Source organism: Hippoglossus stenolepis, chromosome 18 (genome assembly GCF_022539355.2).
Source record: "Hippoglossus stenolepis isolate QCI-W04-F060 chromosome 18, HSTE1.2, whole genome shotgun sequence".
Lineage (NCBI taxonomy): Eukaryota > Metazoa > Chordata > Actinopteri > Pleuronectiformes > Pleuronectidae > Hippoglossus > Hippoglossus stenolepis.
In genome coordinates, this window is record NC_061500.1 from 3826455 (window position 1) to 3847567 (window position 21113).

At 44.4% G+C, this 21113-nt stretch overlaps 1 protein-coding gene across 6 annotated transcripts in view; it reads left to right on the plus strand.

The window, feature by feature from the left end:
- rxraa (retinoid X receptor, alpha a) overlaps window positions 1–21113 on the plus strand; it is a 99684-nt gene that overhangs the window by 48496 nt on the left and 30075 nt on the right. For all 6 annotated transcript variants that reach the window (XM_035184255.2, XM_035184259.2, XM_035184256.2 and 3 more), the window contains exon 3: window positions 11549–11787. In XM_035184255.2, coding sequence (XP_035040146.1) covers window positions 11549–11787 — 239 coding nt within the window. The remainder of the gene's footprint in view (window positions 1–11548; window positions 11788–21113) is intronic.

A 21113-nucleotide genomic window follows, 5' to 3' on the forward strand; every position in this document is an offset into this window, starting at 1 on the left:
TGTAGTCAATAAATTCAAGCTTCCCACTGATATTACTTCTCTGGCCCAAAACCTAAATGGGAACCAGCTTGTTTTGCCTGAGCCGACAACAAATGAAAACGGATCAGTTGTCTCCAATCACACGTAAACACACGTCCATCTCAGCGTAAGAGAACTGTAACCTGTTCACGGGCCGCGGTGCTGCCTCCACGCACGTGCGGCAATTCAACTTTTCATGTTTTTCCTTGTTTCCTCGATACAAATGGAAGCTGCCAATCACCCCGCTGCCTCTGGACCAAGTCATCGAGTGGCAAATTCCTCTTCCCGATGTCACCAGCGGGGAAGGGACAGTTTGTTTTTCCTGCTTGGTAATTGGCATAATTAATCTCCGCAGACTGATGGCTTTATCACCAGTGAGTCATAACAAGGCACTTGGAGAGTGAGCAGACACACACACACACACACACACACACACACACACACACACACACACACACACACACACACACACACACACACACACCTTGTGGAGTCGTTTCCCCTCCACTCCTCGTCACGAGTGGCTGTTTTTTCCTCTTCCTCATTTACGTGTCTCCAGGTTGAATGACTCCTTAAATCCCCCTCGTGGTCTGAGATGATGATTTTACTGTAAACCAGCTTGTCCTGGACAATGTACAGTAAAACCTGTAGCATGATAAATTATGACATTTAACTTCATAACAATAAATGTGATGACTGATATGGATTTTTGGGGGGTAATGCCAATATTAGGGAGTCAAATATTTACAATACCGAGTTTTACAGTTTGAACTTTCTTATAAATAAGCCATAAATAAAAAGAAAACAAATACGACCAGATATATAGAACTTGAATTAAGAAAATATTTTTTTGTCTATGCAAAATGTTAACGTAGCATAAATGCCACTAATGTCTGCATTGTTTAGTCTTTAAAATAAGTTTTTATATGTGCGTACATTTGCAAACGTAAATTCCAATATCGATATGTTGGTCAGGCTCTGATAATAATAGATATGTAATATATATCCTCACCTCTGATTGGCCAAAGGCTCTATTTGTATTTATATGGGATTCAGTTTGAACTTATTCTCCAAGTTGAGGGGAAGCAGAAATAGCTACGAGTTAAAAAGTTACGTGCGTGTGATTGATTCCTAATTTCTGTTTCTTCAGTGTGTCAAGAATAATTTGTCCGCAGAACTTTTCCTGCTCCAATCATCAAACATGTCATGTGTTACTCCTTTTTTTTTCATTGACCTCGATCGTGAACATTTTCCAAAGCATGTCTTCTTAAATACGTTGTTTCCCCTACAACTGTCAACTCTGCCTTTATTTCTTTCTTTCTTTTCGGTCCACGATCGTGTTCTGAGACTTGACACTTGTCAACGTAATGAAAACACAACTGAGGAGAAAAGTAATCAAAAGCATCAGTTTCCTTTGCAGCTGCCGTTGTTAAGTTACACTCAGTGTCGTGTTTTGCCGTTGTGTTATTATCCCTCCGTGTTTGTGTGTGTGTGTGTATGTATATATATACGCTCGGGCCATGTGCCTCCAAGTGTGCTTTGGCAGTGAATGAGCCAGATAAGGGCCCGTGTTATGATTTTTATCTCCGGGCGCAACAAAAGAGGAAGCTTGATGAATCACAGCTTCCTGGCTGCCTTGCATTTCCCCGGTTCTTGGATTCAAACCAGTCTCAGATGGGACCACTCAGAACAGTATGAATAATATAGGATTTATCTTATTTAATTCTACTTTTTTCCATCTGTATTGCAAAAAAAAAAAGGCAAAGCCATTTACCTAATGCCAGGGGGTCCACACGCGGATAATGGGATCAGCAAAAGTTGCGGACTTCAACAATCACCCCAAAGCCTCTATTTTGTCTGGGTGAGATTACACAAAAAACGCCCGTTGTTACTTAACATCTGGGAGTTTATTAAGTTAGCGCTAAGCTGCCGCGCTACTGAAAAGGTAATGAATCCTCAAAACGAGTCAAAGAGCGCCTGGTGCAAATGTAATCTCCCTCTTCTGACGGCCGCTCCACAGGCTGCGGCGGTAATTATCGCTGCACGCCGCTCCCTTTGATCAACTGCTATTGTCAGTTGTTGCTCGTGACATAAGCCGCCAACCAGGCTGCCTGTTATTTATTTGTACCTTCTCAGGTGTGTGTTTTTTTATTCTCTTTGTAGCTGGTGTGTGTTACTCTCTACTTGTTGCTCCTGACGGTTTCAGATGTGGATATGAATTCTTTTCAGTGAGGAACGACAGATTTCCACCACTGGGTTTCCTGTATGAGATCAGGGAGGCGACACCGCGAGCCCGACGGCCGTATGACACCATGTGATGTAAAAGCCACAGGCTGTTCGAAAGATAAACAGAAAGCAAATATTCATGTAGGCTAAGAGCGTGAAAACAAACTTTCTGGTCCTGAAAAGAGGAAAAACACACGAGTTTGAACAGGTGAAGTTTGATATCAGCAAATAACTCTGACGTGAAGTTGAATTGCAATCTGCTCTCGTCTCTTTGTGCTAAAAGTGAGAGTGAAATACTATTTACTACATTTGTTATGTATATTTATACGTCTGTGAAGTTTCTCAGTCGTCCAGGTCACGTTATGCAAAAGAAATTGAATCCAGATACTTTCACTTCTAACCCAAGAGGATTCCAAGAGGATGTTTGTTTCATACTTGTATTGTATAAACAACCTAAAACTCCTTTCATCCCACGACTTCATGTGGATTGAACAGCTATTACAAGTTTGTTTGGCACAACTTTTTACAGCCAAATAAAAAACGAGGTGTCGGTTACATCCACAAAACATTTGGTGTTTTACCTTTTATCCTGGCTGGAAACAGCTGAATTATAAACAACAGGGATGCGTCGCCCATGTGGGAATAAAGGTGGCTGCAAAGATTTATGTTGTCGGAGAAAAGTATCAGAACATTTACAGAAAACTTTCTAAGAGCTCCTCCGATATCTTCCATAGCGCCCGCTTGTTCTCTCAGTGCGTTGCACATCCATCATATCTTCTTCCCCAGCTGTCAGACAAGAGGAGGATGGCAACAAGTTTCCAAAAAGGACATTTACACCGGCGGGCAAATATATTTATTCTCAAGAAAACATTCACATTTACCCCTTAAACTGTTTTATTCCCTTTTTCATTGTGTCCAGTTGCTCAACCAGATGTTCAGCCAGTAGGTCCCTCTTGTTAGGTTCCGGCTTTGATGAGTCGTATGTCGGATACTTTACACAGAAGTGTTTCCAGGCTCCTACTTCCAGTAACACTTTCGTCGGCCGCGGTGCTCAGAAATCCAGCTGCAGCTCCGGCTCTGCAGCTCCGAGGCAGAGAGATGGAATATCACCTCGGAGCTAAAGAGAACAATTAGGCCATATCAGCGGATCACAGCGTTGGCTGTCGGGCCACAGTTTGCAATAGCGCCAGTAATCTGTGGCTTAGCTGGCACCTCGCCACGGCCGGCCGCGGCTCCGTGGCCTCTCCAGACACTTAAGAGTCACCGAGGGCACTGGTGTGGCCCCCGGGAGCTGGCGCCCTCACCCACACGCTATCGGGGGGGGGGGGAAGTTAAATGAAATGGGAAGAAATGAAAGAGAGCCTGTGAGAGACAGAAAAGAGTAGAAAGGGAGGCGGGAGGGAAGAATTAAGTCTTTAATGAGGGCAGTTGTTTGAGCAGGCAAAGAGAATCGGGTTATATCAACACGCTGTATCAAATGATGGTTGTTAGCAGCCCACCTACTGGGAAATTATGGGTGGGCTGTTTTGGCTCTTTTCTGCCACTTATCCCACATTTAGTCCCTTTCTTGTAGTTTTTAGTCTCTGAGATCACAGACGCCGGCGGATGGTGGCGTGAACAAGTCAGAAGAAGGGTTTTGATCGGCGCTGTCACAGAGTCGAGCTTCAGCTGCTGTCTGATAATATCTCCTCACGACTCAGAGTTCCTATCGACATTGTGGATTTTTTGCACTTTCCGAATCGCTCTCCTTGCTTTGTGTCATTAAAAGTAATTCTGTACTGTTTGTGTAATTGTGAAAGGATTATAAAAAAAAAGCACAAAGACCACGGAGAACAAACGACTGAGAACAAAACCCTGGTTTCATCACGGATCCCCCTCGTGCATTGAATAAGGCTGCGATGTCCTTTGCCCGCTCCCACGTCTCAGAGGTGTGGATCAGAAGCCGGTATATCCACAAATATACTGACTTTCCCTCTTGGAATCTTTGATGCGTTGTTTGAAGTTTTGTTCTGATCAGCGGCTTCTTATATCGAGACGTGAACTCTCCCATCTAATGTCAGGGAGTAAAGAGGTGGGATATTCTGACAAAACAAATACAAAGAAAGAGTCACACAAACAAAAGACAAAACTTGTGCTGTGAAAGAGGCGAGGGGATGAGTTTCTGTACTGATGTCTTGGATAATGACAAATTCAGCAATGCTGGGTTCCGTTTTAAAACTAAATATAACGTCAATAATTTCGACAATACTGAAATACTGAAAAGTTTCATATCTGTCCATAGAATAAACACATCAGACTGGGATATTTACTGTTAGGACTTGATTAACACACACACGCACACACACGTCGGCTTCAGTATTTAATTGTAATGACAGATAGAAAGTGTGACATTAAGCTGATGAGTAATCATCCTCATCGTTGAAACTCGTATACACACATGCAGCGAGCGTCGTGAGAGATTGAGCACATCCGCCTGCTGTCGTCATGGTGATATAGACATCAGCGGGGAAAAACTCTGAACTGAAAATGAAGCTGTTCCACCGACTCCGGTGTTATTTTGAGCTCTGGGGTTGTTTTTTTTTTTTTTTTTTTTTTTTACGCAACCGACTGAATCTCTTGGGTTGAATTTCATTCCTCTGAACCCATCTGGAGAAATGTGAATGAGCGGCGTCTCATCCAGACTGTGACTGAGCCGCGGCGCTCGTTGCTCTTCACACACAAAAAAAAAACTCTGACTCACCTGCTTCTCCAAAACGTTTCCTGCAAATAATAATAAAAGATATATAATAATCTGCTTGTCGTCCCAGATCAACAGAAAGGTGGGAGCGGGGGTGGGGGGGTAGTGTCGCAGTGTAGGTGAAAGTGACTCATGACTTCTTTATTTTGCACCGAATCCAATCCATGGAGTGATCGTTTCTTTCCAGGCAGCTGTCCCACCCATGCCATCATCCCTCAGCTGACCCAGCGCCAGCAGGGTGGTATAGAAAAAAACCCCCATTGTTTGAGCGAGGATCTGCACGGAGCCAGTCGGGGATATTCTGTGTTTCTCTGTGCGTGTTTGTCGAAGTGAAAGATCCAACAACGTCTCAGTAGAGTACGGGTATTTGGACAGAAGCAATAGTTGTGTAAACCTAAAGCTGGCACCGCTGCAGGCATCGTTCTGTGAGCACGAACCACCCAAAAGCATCAGGACTCGTGCTTGTCTGCTGCCACAAGTGACGAGATTTAGAGGCAAAATGGCAATTTGGGATGTAAGTAAGTGATTTGCTGAGATTTATGAGCTCTCCCTCTCTGTTTTTTACTGCCCTCGTGATCCGCTAAATCTCCACGGTGGCACTGGTGGATGAATAATAGAGGAGGAGCGTTAGCTGCAGAGTGGAGAAAACAAACGCCTGTTTGCCTGTGCATGTATTTTTAAAATGTTAAAAATTTGTCACAAAGACACACAGAAGTGGGCGCACCACTTGCTGATTATTGTTAAGCGTATTGTTTTCCTATTATTCCCCTGGATGAGTAATAAATAAACCAAATAGAAAAACTGGATCAAGCTGAAAAGCGGTGAAAGAGCCTAATAAATCCCAGTTTTAGGCCACATGCAATAAAACATTTGTTTTACCATATTTTTAACTAGACGGAAATAAACATCATGCTGTGGTGCAGATGTACGGCTCTTCTTCTCTTTCGCATGAATCATCGCCCAATCCCCTTGTTTGTATCTCAAATTGGGAACAAGTCGCTCAGGAGAATTCTCCCATTTTATCATCGGAGCCTCGTGTCGCTACCTGACGCACAGAGATGATTAAGCAGAGTCTGGTGCAGGTTTGTGTGAACGCTGGCTCTCTCTCTCTCTCTCTCTCTCTCTCTCTCTCTCTCTCTCTCTCTCTCTCTCTCTCAGCCTTCAGTCTGTCACCACGAGCTCTGTTTGGCTGACAAACACCGCGCCCTCCGCCGCCTTCCCTCCAGGATGTGAGCTTCCCAACCAGTACGTGGAGGGACTCAGTGAAACTATAGAGGAACAAAGATCGAGTTCCTCTATAGTTTCACTGTGCAGGAGCGTCACTGCCTCCTAAAACACCTTGGATGACTGTTAACTGTTAAGTTCTGGTCAAAGTCAGATGCTTTGTCCCCAAACTGACTCACAAAGGTCTTTTTCAGTACATTTATTAGGACATAGACATTATGCTCTTATTCTTATCCATACATTTGAATTTGTTTTATTACTTTTACACGCTTTAATGTTAAGAAAACACATTACTCTCCTCATGCAGTTTATTGCTGCAGCTCCTCTTTTCAGCCTCTGTCTGAAAAACTTGGTTTTTCGCTCCTGACTCTTTAAGCCCCTCCTCCTGACAACGTCCAATTAACTTTCTGTCTTTGCAGAACTTTGACATTCACAAACAACCTGTATAAAACAAAGAGGAAAGAAAAACAGAAAAAACATCGTTTCACACCTTTTCATCTCGTTCTCCACAAACCCTGCCTCCGACCTTCAGCCGGTCCGACCTCCCGTCATGTGCCACCTTCTAAAACCACTTTATGAACAAACTCCGAGCATCTCGTTGTGTTTCCACCTTTTGCTGCTGAAAGAATGACGGATGGCGGTGTCTTCTTCCCGGAGGGGACGGCCGTTATTCACCGCACGACAGATCACCTGTCAGCAAACCGTAAACAGAGGTTGCCTCAAAAACGTTTGAACAAACGCCACGTGGGCGTCATTTCTTCCATTTGCCGCCTCCTTTCATCTCGCCGTCCATTGTCATCTCAATCATCCATTTACCATATTATGCAGTGTGCTCACAAGCGCCCCGCAAACAGCCTGAACACAAATTGGCAAATTTCCTCTGTGTAATCACACCCAACGGCGGAACAAAAGAGCAACAACAAAAAAAAAAAGGCAAGAGCGAGGGAGGGAAGGATTGTTTGGAAACAGGAGACGCTCGTGTGTAGTGCAGGAGTGAAAATTGGAGAAGTCTGTCGACGGCTGCCAGTGAGATGAGCCGTAATTTGCTTATTTGTAGCTGTCACTTGTGCTTTTGTGCGCCCGGCGATCCAGGCCAAGTGACAGGAAGAGGTTTTCTATCCCCCTCCTCCCTAGGAAAACATATTCTGTATATTGGCGTTCAGTAACCTGGACGACTGCCACTCATGTCTTGGATGCTTCGATAATTTCTTCTCCTCCTCCTCCTCCTCCTCCTCCTCGCCTGCCCCTCGCTCACCGACACCCTCTCTCTTATTTAATCTTGCGGGCCATGTTTGCTCTACCTGCAAAACGCATTAAAATAAACAGTTGCCGGAGCTTTGCAATGTTTTCTCAAGACATATTTCACTTTCCAGTTCAACAGGTTGAGTTGAATTCAAGTGGCACCGCTGCATTTACAGACATGTGACAGTGTTACACCACGCCCCTTTTCTTCCATCTTTTTCTTATGTTGTCCTGCTTGTCCTCTTTCCCCTTCACGTTCATTGCTGTCATTCCTCTCCTCACTTTTCTCCACTCCTTATTTGCTCTCCTCCCCTCTTGATTCCTCACTTTCTGTCCTTGTTTCCTACTTTTTCCTTTTTATCTCCTCTTACCTTCCCTACATCCTCTTCTCCCCCCCTGTCCTTTCTGTATTTCCTCTCCTCCTTTCGTTGTTTCCTAGTTTTTCTCTCCTCTCTCCTCACCTCTCCTCTCCTCTCCTCTACCCTACTCTTCTCCCTTTTCCTTTCCTCATACCTCCCTCCCTCCATCATCTTCTTCTCTCCTCTCCTCTCCTCTGACCTTCCTCCCTCCGTCCTCGTCTCTCCTCTCTTCGTACACCTTTCTGGTTCTCGGCTCCTTCCCTTCTCTCCTCCTTATTTCCTCCTTGTTTTTCTCTCCTCTCCTCTCTGGGGAGGATTAGGACAGAGTCCTTTTCATCCTGCTGTAATCCTACACTGGCAACCCAACTCCAACAAGAATAAACATACACACGGACATGCACTCTCTCTCTCACACACACACACACACACACACACACACACACACACACACACACACACACACACATTTTGCTGTGTGATATACATACTGTATGTTCTGGGAGCTTTGCCCAAATAAGACCCTGCACATATATGACCACATTGCTACGTAGCTCGTGGCTTCATGTGGAAAAATAACATCAGAGAGGATTTTTCTTTTTTAAAGATTTTTCAATAAGTGTTCAGCTCAGCTTCTTCCTCCGCTCCCAAAGAAAGTCTTAAGAGAGAGAGAGAGAGCGAGAGAGAGAGAGAGACATCAGGAATGAATGGGAGAGAGAGAGAGGTCTACCTCCCAGCCCGTCTCTGTCATCTCCCCCGAGGTGGGGGCTTGCCGGGACTCTGTCAGCTGAGCTTCGCCCCCCTGCTGAGGCCTACAATGGCAGATTGGCAGCCCTAATACCACAGCTCTCTTTATCTGGCTGAATTAAAACCCTACTGGAGAAGGGTTATGGGAATTGTTGGCTCAGGGAGAGCTTTTATTTATTTATTTATTTATTGGGTTTTTTTTCTCAGGAATTACGTGTGTGGGCGCATTTTAGTAAAAAAAAAAAAATGTAATCAGAGGGATGTAAGCTCAAGGGGTATCAGTCAGGATTAAACACAGAACTAATACAGCTCGATGCAGAGCTGTTGTTAGCCCTTTATTAAGATGGATGGGTGTTTGTTTTCAAAAGGATGGTGTGTGTGTGTGTGTGTGTGTGTGTGTGTGTGTGTGTGTGTGTGTGTGTGTGTGTGTGTGTGTGTGTGTGTGTGTGTGTGTGTGTGTGTGTGTGTGTGTGTGTGTGTGTGTGTTCGTGCTGACAGGAAGTGCTCGTGAGGCGAGCAGGATGTGCAGGAAGTGTTTGGCTTGGCTCAGCTGGCAGTGAGGTTGTTGCTCATGAGGATTGCCGATGCAGGGAGGACGATGTGAAGATCCCCCCCCGTTTCGTCATCCCGCGTTCACACAGAAACAGATTCCTGTAAACTCAGCCGGGACGGAGACAGACCACTCCGGGAAAAAACGACTGTGAACTGGACTCTGGACTCTCGGGCCGTCGGCTAATTGAGTCATCAGTCAGTTTTTTTTTATTCCACCGCGGAAAAACAGAGAGGAACCTGGTCACTCATGACAGGAGGGAGTGTGATGGACAAGCGCTCATCTGTTACATAACAAGTCCATGTCCCCACTGCGGAGAGAGAGCATAGTTGTATAGTGTCAGAAAAGGACAGCGTATGACAGGAGGGTATGTCGGGACAACAGACAGGCAGGGTGGAGATAAGTGTGTTATATCACCCGCTGGGTCGGGGTTTTCATGATTTGCTCTAGCAGGTTGTATATATCATTTTATATCTGAAGATTGAATTTAAAAGATATTCAAATATAAACATGGGAAAGTCTTTTAACTTCCTGACCCATCACTTTGAGGTGAAATTCCTGCTGTATCGTCAGGTAGAGGAATAATTTCAGCTGCATTTTTATTATTGATTCGTTTGATAAATATAAACCTGATTAAATGATATCTTCACGCGTCTTAAATTCCAAAGAATTTTTTCTTTAATTATAAGCAAGGAAAAGCTGAATTTTCACGCTTGAAAGGTAGAAACCATCGAGTTTCCCTTGAAAATGACTTGTTATCACTTATCAAGACAGTTGCTGATTCACTTTGTGTCGCTCGGCTAATCGTTTCAGCTCGATTACTGAGTAAATTCGCAAATTGTATTTTACATTGTTCAAGTAAAGCGTCTTTATGTGAAGCCCGAAATCACAAGATCGTCTCAGTGGGTTAATCAGTCTGATTAGTTTGTTACGTCCTCCGCTAGACACTAATAACGGAGCAAATTCTGTGTGTAAATTAAACTGCAGCTGTGTCCCTCCTCCGTGATGAACGGATAAGAAAGACGAGGGACAGAGAAAGACAAGACAGACAAATGAAGAAGAAGAGAGAGTGAGAGAGGGGGTTGCACAGTGTCCTCTCTCTCCTGTGTGTTGACAGCTGATGGGAAGATGGGGGACTGAGAGTAGAAGGGAAAAGAGACATTGAGAGAACATGGGGTTCTAATATGTACAATTCTCTCCTTATCGTGCAAGTTCCCCCCTCAACTGTGTTTCCACCGAATCATTTGAACTCCTGGAAACACTCGTCTCCTCGAAGTTATGTTCAAATATGAATATAAAGTTAAACAGCAAATACCTTTTTGTAAGAAACATAATTGCAGCTGGAGATGTGTTGATAATGATTCACATACTTCCAAGAATACTGGGAAGGACATCAGCGAGTACGCAAATCTACGTACAATTACAATAAAACTACATACTTTAAGTATATTGGTTTCACCCAGCAACAAACTGCAATTTTCTTTTCCCCAGAGTTAATGTTTGAATATGTTTTATAAGTTTATAATGTTTTAAAAGTCCAGAAAAAGGGTAGATTTCAACAAACGTAATACAAATATGTTGCAAGCTCTACGCAACTTATTTATTTGTTTTGCACCGATCTCGCACAACAATATGCATTTGTTTGTTGAGACTCAGTTAAAGTTTGTGTAAAGATCGCTGTCTGGTTCAAAACAGACTTCAGACACAACCAGTTTCTTTTTTCTCTTCCTACATCTGACTAAAAAACCACAATCTTCCCCTAATCTCCACCAAAGCTCTTTTGTTGCCTGCACCTCACCGCAGATGGAACCCTGCATGTGAACCGAGGTCCTGCGACAGTTGTACGCTTTGTGCAGTCATCAGCACCCCCAAGCCTCCTTCCAGCGACTCTTCTGCTGTTAATAAACGTGGCGCTTCGTTCATTCAAAAAACATGTTGCGTCTGAACTCGATTATGTTTCCTCACAGAACAGAGTTGCTGCCGCAGTTCAGCTGTAAAGAAAAAAAAACGTCATTTCGAGGCGACATGGCTGCTCCTGGGTCAGCTAACCCCCACTCATCCACCGCATGCATTATGGATGCACACCCCGTCCTCGCTGATCCCTGAAGGGAACCACTCGAGGTGGACAGACCCCACTCAGCCACGTGGGGATAATAAGCCTCCGTCGACTCTCGTGTTACTTTTCTTTCCCACAAGAGCCACCGTCGGATTTTAATAGTCTCAAGTGTTTTTTTTTGCTGAATTGACCATTTTTGCTGGATCGCGTTCAGATTCAACAACTGTTTTCACACTTCACCAGATGTGCTGGATCCTCGGTGCCAGCGGCGGCTCAGCAGAAAACTCTAAATTAGAGTGTGAAAATGTCAAATGTGCACACGAGGAACAGGGATTTATGGGGTTCTTTCATTCTAAAGGTCCGTCCTCTTCTCTCCCCTTGTTCCCGAACAGACTCTTCAGGCCAGATGAGCTCCTCGCCCCTGGGCTCCCCCACGTCCCACCGAGGAATGCACCCGTCTCTGCTCAGCCCGACGTCCATGGGGCCCTCGGGCTCGCTGCACTCTCCCATCAGCTCGCTGAGTTCCCCCATGAACGGCATGGCCTCGCCCTTCTCCGTCATCAGCTCGCCCATGGGCCCTCACTCGATGAACTCGCCGGGCATGGGCTACGGCCCCAGCGTCAGTCCCCAGGTGAGGCCCGTAACAGATTCACACACACACACACATGAAGTACACACACACATAAAGTACACACAGCATGTCCACCATATCACAAAGGGACAGTATGAAGGGAATACTGCGTCTTCAAGGTCACTTACTCCCTTGAACATGGAGCGTCACATTAAATATGGCACTTAAATACATAAACATAATTGTACAATGCATCTCACGCACGTCCACAGCCACGTATGAGCATGCACACACATGAAGAAACAGCAGCTACATGTTACACCACTGTACACGAGTCTGACCTGATTCGTCACAAGTGAGCGATGCAATAACATTAGGTCAGTGCTGGCTTATCTCGTCCTGAGGATCCAGTGTCAGTCACGGGGGGGGTGTGACCTGCTCGCGAGAAAAAAAAAATAAAACAAACACTTTGTTTGTGTTATTAAATTCAGTTTGTTTCACCGGTTAACGTTTGTTTATTTGTGACCGACTCTGTGGAATTGCTGTGGAAGGAAGTAAGTTTTGTTCCAGGTTGTGGTTCCTCATCACAGTATTTGTTATTTCACCAGTTCGCTTGAGTTGTTGATGTCGGATTTGTTTGAAAATTCAAGTAGCAGTCACTTCCACTATTCAAACGTTCATTTAAAATCAATAAATTTCAGATTTATTAATTTATAAACTGATTTTTAAAAACCGATATGGATTTTTTTTTGCGATTGATGCCGATACTGATATTAGTAGAAAAATGTCAAACAAATACATGTTCAAACCCTGATGACAAAGAAATGCAATTGAGGCTTGATATTGAACCGTTTAATCATAAACTTCATTATAAATATATAGGTAAATATAAGAATAAAACACAAATACAACCTAATATATTTAAATTGTTTATATATTCATATTGATGCATATCGGCATAAAATAAACCGCGATGCTGATACATGTGAAAGGTCCGAAAACCTTCACATTCATCAGCCTCCACCGCGCTCACGTGAGATTTCTCTGTGTGTTTACCCTGAACTTTACTATACAAACCAGCCACACACGCTGCTGCGTTGTCACGTCTTTCTATTCACACGTCTCAGAAGTGCCACACACACACACACTCACGCAGAGACACACACAACTCTCCAGCGCGCCCGGGCCCCCGGCAGCAGACTGAGGCCCCCGGCGTTGACCCCCCCGTGCCACAGTTAATCAAGGCCCATTCAAACTGGGATTCCACAGCACGTCGGCCCTGTCGTCTGTATCTGAGGCGTCTGTATCTCCATTCTCTCTCCTCTCTGTCTTCTGTCCTCTTAATCCCCCATTATTATTTTTTTTAATTCGCTATACTCCCTTTCACATCATCTCCATTTCCTTCTCCCCTCTATCTCTGTTGTTTTTGCTCCATCAATAAGCCTCAGTTTCTCCTCTTGCATTCACACACACACAATTAAGACATCAAAGCCTGCAGTGGCCCAGTTTCCATCTGAAACCATATCTAAAATTGAAATTGTTTCCCCCCCCCACACACCCCTCTCATCCTCCTCCCCAAATCGAGCGGCTGCCCTTTTTTTTTTTGGGTGTGTTTGTTAATAATTGTGTTAAAGTGCGTCGGCAATGTGACGCTGTTTGGAATTGGGCTCTCCTCGCTATTGTTGGGCTTATCGCCGCCTTCTCAATGAGAGTGTCCCACGTGTGATGGAGCTGAGAGTGGATTAGGGCCACTTTCAGGAAGAGGACAGAATCTGCCGTTGCTAGAAAGCTCCCCTCGTTCTCGCTCTCGCTCGCTTCCCGATTCTTCTTCACTTTTTTAATTCTCACACATCTACCTCTGATACAATAGCAGAACTTCAGTAACGATACTGAGGGAATTTACTTCCTGTTTCCCTGTTTAGCATTTACAAGTAGTAAGCAGACATTTAGCAAATAGTTCATAACAAACAATACAACAGTACAATTTAGATTTGAGTATAATTTCAAAGGTCTATACGCTATGGGTCATCGATCACTTACAATAAAACAATAACTTCTTTTGTGATGCTTCCGTTGCCCACAATAATTTATTCATACTGTATCTATGTATAATACTACATTAAATTAGTGTATATTTCTTGTAAATGCTAGATTGTGAGCTTGAAATTATGTGTTTTATCAAAGACAAAAACAGGTTTTGTTTCTCAAAGTACAGTAAGACAAAGAATTGGAATCCAGCTGCTGCTGACAGTTGCTCTGTGAGGGTGGAGACGAGCAGTTTGTTGTTAGCAGTTAAAGACGGAGTGAGGTGCGTGAGGTGCGGCACTTTTGACGAGTCGTGATTTAAGTCAGACGGCGGATGCCACTTGCTCTTCACACTCGGCTGAGTCTTCATGAGCAGTTGACTGGAACGAGGTCACAGCTCAGCCTCTTCCTCTACTTAACCACCCAGAGCCGACACCCCCACCTAGGCTCACCACACACACACACACACACACACACACACACACACACACACACACACACACACACACACTGAGAAATCACATACTTGTGAGCACACAGATTTGCACTAGTTCTTCGATCTTACTGAGTATGGTGTCCTAAAGACCTTGAATCCTTCCCATTGACCTTACAGTCTCGTAAAAGAAAGTAAATAACGCCATAGTTGCTGTTGTTGTTGTGTTTTTCTTTTTCACTACAATCAGCGTCTTCTTGTGGCGTAAAAAACGATAAAATCCAGGTGAAAAATTTGGCCTCCGAGGAAAAAAAGTCAATCAAAACCATGTCAATATAAAAAGAACAATGAGGATTACCCCTCCTCTGCATCAAAGCTGTCAGTGACAAGTTGATGAAAGCCGGGGACGGGATGAACAAAAGTCCCTTTCTTGCTGGAGTCTTGCCGGAGTCTTGCGTCCTCACAAAAGCCAAAACCACATGTGAAGACAGAGACGGTCCTTTATCGTCAGCCAATCCTTACATCTCCAACTGCAGTGCTTCCCCTTCAGTCCTGCCCCAAACACACAGACACGCTGACTGCGCTTTTATTTTTCCAGTGAGAGTTTTTTTCTGGTTTGTCGTCCTCTGCTCGGTGCATCCCAGTCATCTTCTGTGCGTATTGTTTCAGATCAGAAAAACGTGTGCATTGTTCTGAGGGCCACACACATGGTATTTTGACTTTGAGAATTTGTCCCTCAGGTCTTTCACCTTCGGGACGAACATAGATTTGCCTTTGTTCGAGTTAAATGAAGGCAGGGATGGCGAGACATGTCCTCGGGGGGTTTGATACTGGGCCAGTGCCCGGACACGGCCATTCCCATTAGCATCAGACCCATCAGTGGTCGTGTCTGCGGGTTTTGAACTCGCAGACAACGCGGACCATCCCCTTCGATCACAGACACCGCAACTCTCCGAGCAGCTGGAAGAGATTATGCTCTGGGTTTGGAAGACATTTTACACTTCCAGTGACAATGGTGAGACTTGTTTGGCTGTTGTTCTTCGCGGAAAAGAGGACGGCTGGTGGTGGTGGTGGTGAGGGGGGGGTTCCTTTATCATCGGACCTCTGCCGACTCGCATTTTCCATTTGGCGGCTCGGCCTGTAACCGTCTGTCTTCCGCTGCTCTCCCACCGAAAAAAACCTCCCTGAGAATCCTAAACCAACAACAAGGCCGCCAGTGTCTCTCCCAGTTTGGCTTGAAAAACACACATAAAGCACAGAAAGGGTGTTTTTTTGGAAGTCGGACACTAACGTGAAGAAGGTGTAAATGTTTTACAAGAAATGGAACACACTCTTAATACGTTTGTAAATGAGCGGTGGCGCTGATGTAATGCGCCGGGGGTTTGGGTACGGCCGTGTTTAGGTTAGGGTCGCCTGGAGACCGAAAACACAATGCACACACACACACACATATATAGGAGAACCGGAGAGAGGGAGGGAGGGAGGGAGGGAGGGAGAGAGAGAGGGAGAGAGAGAGAGGTGGACCTCAGGCCCCTCTTCCTGTGTGGGAGTAATAAAGGTCCATTCCGCTGCTCTGGTCTTTGATGGACCTCGCTGTAGTCACTTTGCATGACATCACCGCCGCATGGCTCTAATGGCCGCACAAAGAGGCAGTGTGTGGAGTCCCAGGGGAACAGTTAAGGCTCTCTAACGTCAATCAACCCTCAAATGGATGAGGGGGGGGGCCCAAGCTGTCTCCAGGTAGCAATTACAAGCCGTTTTCCCCCCCCTGCACTGGTAGTTCAAGGAAGTGTAACTAATGTGTAGAACTAATTAAGTTGTGCCTCACGACAAGTTTCGTACACAAGTCTTCGGTTCTTCTCAGTTTTATCATGAAGAAAAACCTTGATATTCTTACAGCCGGGCCTTTTTTATCAAACTCCTCCTGTTACATACAGTTAACTTTAAAGTATTTTAGAAAGAAGGGTCTGATTTGTTTAGTTACTTTGCTCTTGATGCAATTTCCCTGCGTCTGCCTCATGGTAAAAACCTTCTCTGCAGTGAAGGCTTTTATTTTGAAATGCACAATCTCGCACGCATTTGCCTAAAGTCCGAGTTTACAGTCCGACTAATTTCTTTAAACGCACGAGTCGAATGTTTCTGAGCACAAAACACAAACGGTGATACTTTTCGTAGGTGTTTGAGGTCCAGTCGTTGTTTTGACTGATCTCTGTTAACATCTATCTGCAGATGAGTTAAAAAAGCTGATCATCGATGCATTTGGCTCAATGAGTTCCGCCTCTTTAATCTTTCATATTCACGTGCAGAATCTGTTTGTAGAGATGAGGCTGATGAGCTGCGGATTCGGAGGAATTTACCCTTCAACTTTTTTCTTTTCTTTACTGAGCCGTCCTCTCAGACCCCCTCAAACATACCTTAGGCCATCATTTGAGAAGTGACAGTATGTAGCATGATAACACAGGGGCCTGTGTGTGTGTGTTCTGCCCTGTGTGGGGGGGCCCACACAGGAGACAAGCCATTCAGGAGGTGGCAGCTATAAGGGATAGAAACGGTAACATTGGGTTTAAGTTTCAGAAAAGCAGCCTCCCTAATGCAGACTCCTAGACGTTGTGGTTTTCGAATGCCTCCGGGGACACACATTTATTTTAAAGCTTCAAATAATCCCTTTAGGGTTTTAATGGCATCTGCTGGTGTGATCTTACAGCAACTCAACACTGTCTGTGGACGGACGCGTACGCCGTGGCATGTCTGTGAAGTGTAATGACGCGCTCTCCGTGACTAACTCCATTCTTTTTCACTCGTTACACACCTGTACAATTTTCTGTGGCTCGGTGCAGAAAGTAGTTACCGACTCTCTCAGCGCGATTCGTCACGCAGGGAAGGCAAAAACCCCACAACAAAGGAAAAAGCCCTGTGCTGAGAGGATAAAGGAGGCAAACGCTGGTCAAACAGCATTTTGAAAAACTAACATTGTTGTAACTTGCTGGGACTCGAGGCGCTTCGGGGTTTTTTGCCACATTATTCTTTACTTCGCAGGCGGTGACTGACTGACAGCTGTCATGTCAAGCTGGAAGGTCGAAGATGGAACTGTTTGTGATTAGTGTGCTAATCGGTGAATAGCAGCCTGTGAGCTGAAAGGCATACATCTTCATGTGTTTAGAAGTTGGAATGTGGAAAAGACATGGACGCTGTTAAGAAAATTGTGTTTTTATTTTTGTGTTAAGTTGTTTAAACGACACCTTGACACCTCTGTCCAATATTTACGTAACAACAAAGAGCAAAGAAAGGGGATCAGGTGTGACGGGTAAATGAATGATTCAAAAACATCTGTGCATGTTAATCATAAAAACGTCTGTATTGTATATTAAAGATATGGTGTTTGGCACTTGTCAGAGACGGATGAACAGTTTGCACGTAACAAAAGTTAAAAGTTGACGTCAGGAGCTACTATTTAGAGCCAATTGTAAATGTATGTGAATTAATTTTTTAAATGATGACATCGGCAACTCGTGCACCAACATTTTCGTAGTTGCTGATCTGACATGAGATTACACATGAACGCACAATTCTATTAAATATTCCTGCTGCAATATGGAAAAAATTGCCGTATTGCAGCAGCAGAAGTGGATCCGTGGCGAATGGCTTGACGATAATGGACTCACTAGAAAATTAATCTCAGGATTGGGTCTCGTTGGTTTGACCCTGAAAATACTTCCTGATCCGTCTCTAAGTGATAAGTTACACGGCGAAGAGTGTTTTCAATGACTCGCTGGAGGACGCGTACCAGTGGACGGTGGAAACACAAGTGGGACACTCACGGCTTGATTTAGCTTCGGAAAATGGAAATGCTAATTGCTCGTTTGACATTGGAGATGAATGGCCAGATAACTGCTGGAAGACTTCCTAATGGATCGAGAAACGCCTCGTTCATCACCGAATGACAGATGGACGACATAAATAAGCTTATTATTACATGTCACATATTTTTAGCTGCATTTAGAGCTTATGGACCTGGTTCTCCCGCTCATGTTTGAACCATAGACTGTAAAATAAAGATGGACGATGTGTCTCCACTTGCTCCCACGTTCCAGAAAGGAAGCCAGAATAGCCCGGATATGGAAATTGCCATATTGCGGTAATGACGTCATTTGAACCCGGAGTCTGTGCCGTCATTATCAGGGGACAGAGTCAGTCTCAGCTGTCAATCATGACTTTTCACCCTGGCATCAAGGGGGAAACTATGTCAATAAATGTCGGAAATCAGTTAATTCAACTTTTCTTTCAAGCCTTAATTTCAATTGAGCGTCACCACACCCTTTCACTTTCAAACAGATCAGGAACAGTCCCTGGTTACTGCTTGCTTACACGTTGCCATGGCGACTGCGAGATTAGCACTAATATAAAAGAGCTATATGTAGGAGCTGCTGTGTCAGTGGCACCTGTTGAACTGTTTCCTATTAAAACACGTTCAGTTACTGTAAACATAAACAGATGCTTATGCATTCACACACAAGATCCAGAAACACGTGCAGACACAAACAAACACAGACACACAAACACACACACACATGCAACTGGCACAAGAATTAAAAAAATGCATGTATTCATGCCGTGGACCCACCCCTTTGTGCACACACACACTCCCATGGATGCCACAAAGACTTAGACAAACACACACACACACACACACACACACACACACAGATTCTGCCACGCTGAGGTGCCTCAGCCGCCCGCTCTCTCGGCATCACTCTGCGTATTCCCCCTCCTCTGCTGTAAGGCTCGCCGCCTTTCATGCCGTTGATAGTCTTAATATCCGCCTTTTTCACTGTAACAACAGTTTCTGTCAAACACACACACACACACACACACACACACACACACACACACACACACACGCGCGCGCACACACACGCGAGTGCCAGCAGTGCTTGTGATGATTCATTTTATCTGTTGTGGCACAGCAGGGGGTGAGTGTTGGAAAACCTCCGAGCTGTCTAGAATAATGTCTGCCTCTCCTAAATTCTCTCCACCGGGAGGAACGAGAGAGTGTTTTATTACAACTGAGTGACAATAACAATAGAGCAGTTTTACAATGCGGGCGAGGATTTATATGGTGTCACGAAAAAAACTTTAGTAACAGTTAATGAATGATTTATGGATTCACTTACAGATCATTAATAAGCCATTACAGTAAATTAAAGCATTTTCTTTTTTATGTTGCTCTTTCATTGGTGTCGCCTGCAAACTTTCCAATATCAAGACGAAGAAGATGAAATGTTAAAAAGCCAAACTTGTTACTTTTCTACTTCAAGTACATCCTCAAGTCTGCACTTGCAAACCTGGCAACCCAGAAATGTAAACAGCAGGTTATTGTTGATCTGTAAAATGTTGTGTGTGATGAAGCATCAATGAAGTCGTTACTGATGACCTATTTACTGTGAACTGTCTTGTGTTAAAAGCATCATCTATTATTCATCTTATTTTGAAAGGTAGCACAGAGTTTGATCTTGATCCTATGTTTTTCTTTTGGGAAGTGGGGGGGGGTTGATGTACATTTCTTTTCAAATGCTGATCAGTCGAGGGAATACATGTCGACGCAGGGACGGGTTCCTAAAACATTTGGAGATTTAACTTTGCTCAGAATATACAGTAGGATCCCATTGAGGTTTCCTTTCCAAAGAAAATCTGCATGATTAACATTAGAATTATCAAATCGTGCTCGATGCTTCTAGAGTAGATTTTAATGAGAATGGCTCTTATTAGAGCACATAACTCCGCCAAGGCCATGAAATCATAATCTCCATTGCAGAGGAACGATAAACAAAATTAAATCCTATGAAAACACATTTCAATTTGCTAGATTTAGATTTTTATGTGGATCCACACCAAATTGTGGAACCATGAATTATTCATTTCGCCAAGGAGGTTATGTTTTCACCCGTGTCTTTGTTTGCTGGTTCGTAAGGAAGCTACACAAAAAATAACTTTCCCACGAAACTTGGTGGAAGGATGTCGGTCCGGAAAGAACCCATTGAAATTTGATGTGGATGTTGGGAAATAATTTTGGGCATTTTTTTAACCATTTTCCCAGAGAGACATAATTCATGGATCTAGATGAACATAATCGGACAAACTTAGATACCGATATCGACGAGTTTCGCAGAAATCTGTTGACTATTTTTTGCATAATCCTGCTGAAATCATCGTGTTTCCTTCCTGAGTTTGGCTCTTCAGTTCCACGACAGGCATATTTGCAGACGACCCCTAACTTCGTCCACAAATAGCCGAACTGCGGGATGAGCTATTCCGACGTATTGTGCTCGCGCCCACGTGTCCGTGGACTCGTGCTCGTTCTCGAGCCGTGTGTGTTCAAACAGGTGCCTTTCAAAAAAACCTGTAATTGATCCCGACGGGTGGCTCACTGTGAATGTACCCTGAAGGCCACTGAAGAGCAGGCCTATTAACACATGGGCCCTTATGTAAAACCCGATCCCCCATCTCCGCTGATACGTGTCCAGATAAGACTCCGACACACGCACACACACACACACACACACACACACACACACACACACACACACACACACGCACACACACACGACGGGGAGGAGGGTTATCACTCATTCCTCTCATACTTCACGGGGCTGTCGAGATAAGTTTGCTTTTAGAAGGAAGTGATTGTCGTGAGGTGTCAGAGGTGAAAGGTGACGCGGGGGTTATCAGGAGGTGACATCATGACCTGATCCCTGTCCTCACCTCTCAGGAGGCAGCTGGTTGTGTGTTGTCTCCTGTCAACACCAGATTTGTATCCCGCACACTCCGCACCCCTCCGCTCCTCCGCAGCCGAAACTCGCCTTGAAGTAAAAGTAAATTAAAGTTACAACACTTTTTTTTTTTTCCCTAATCATTCTCGGGGAGGAAATTG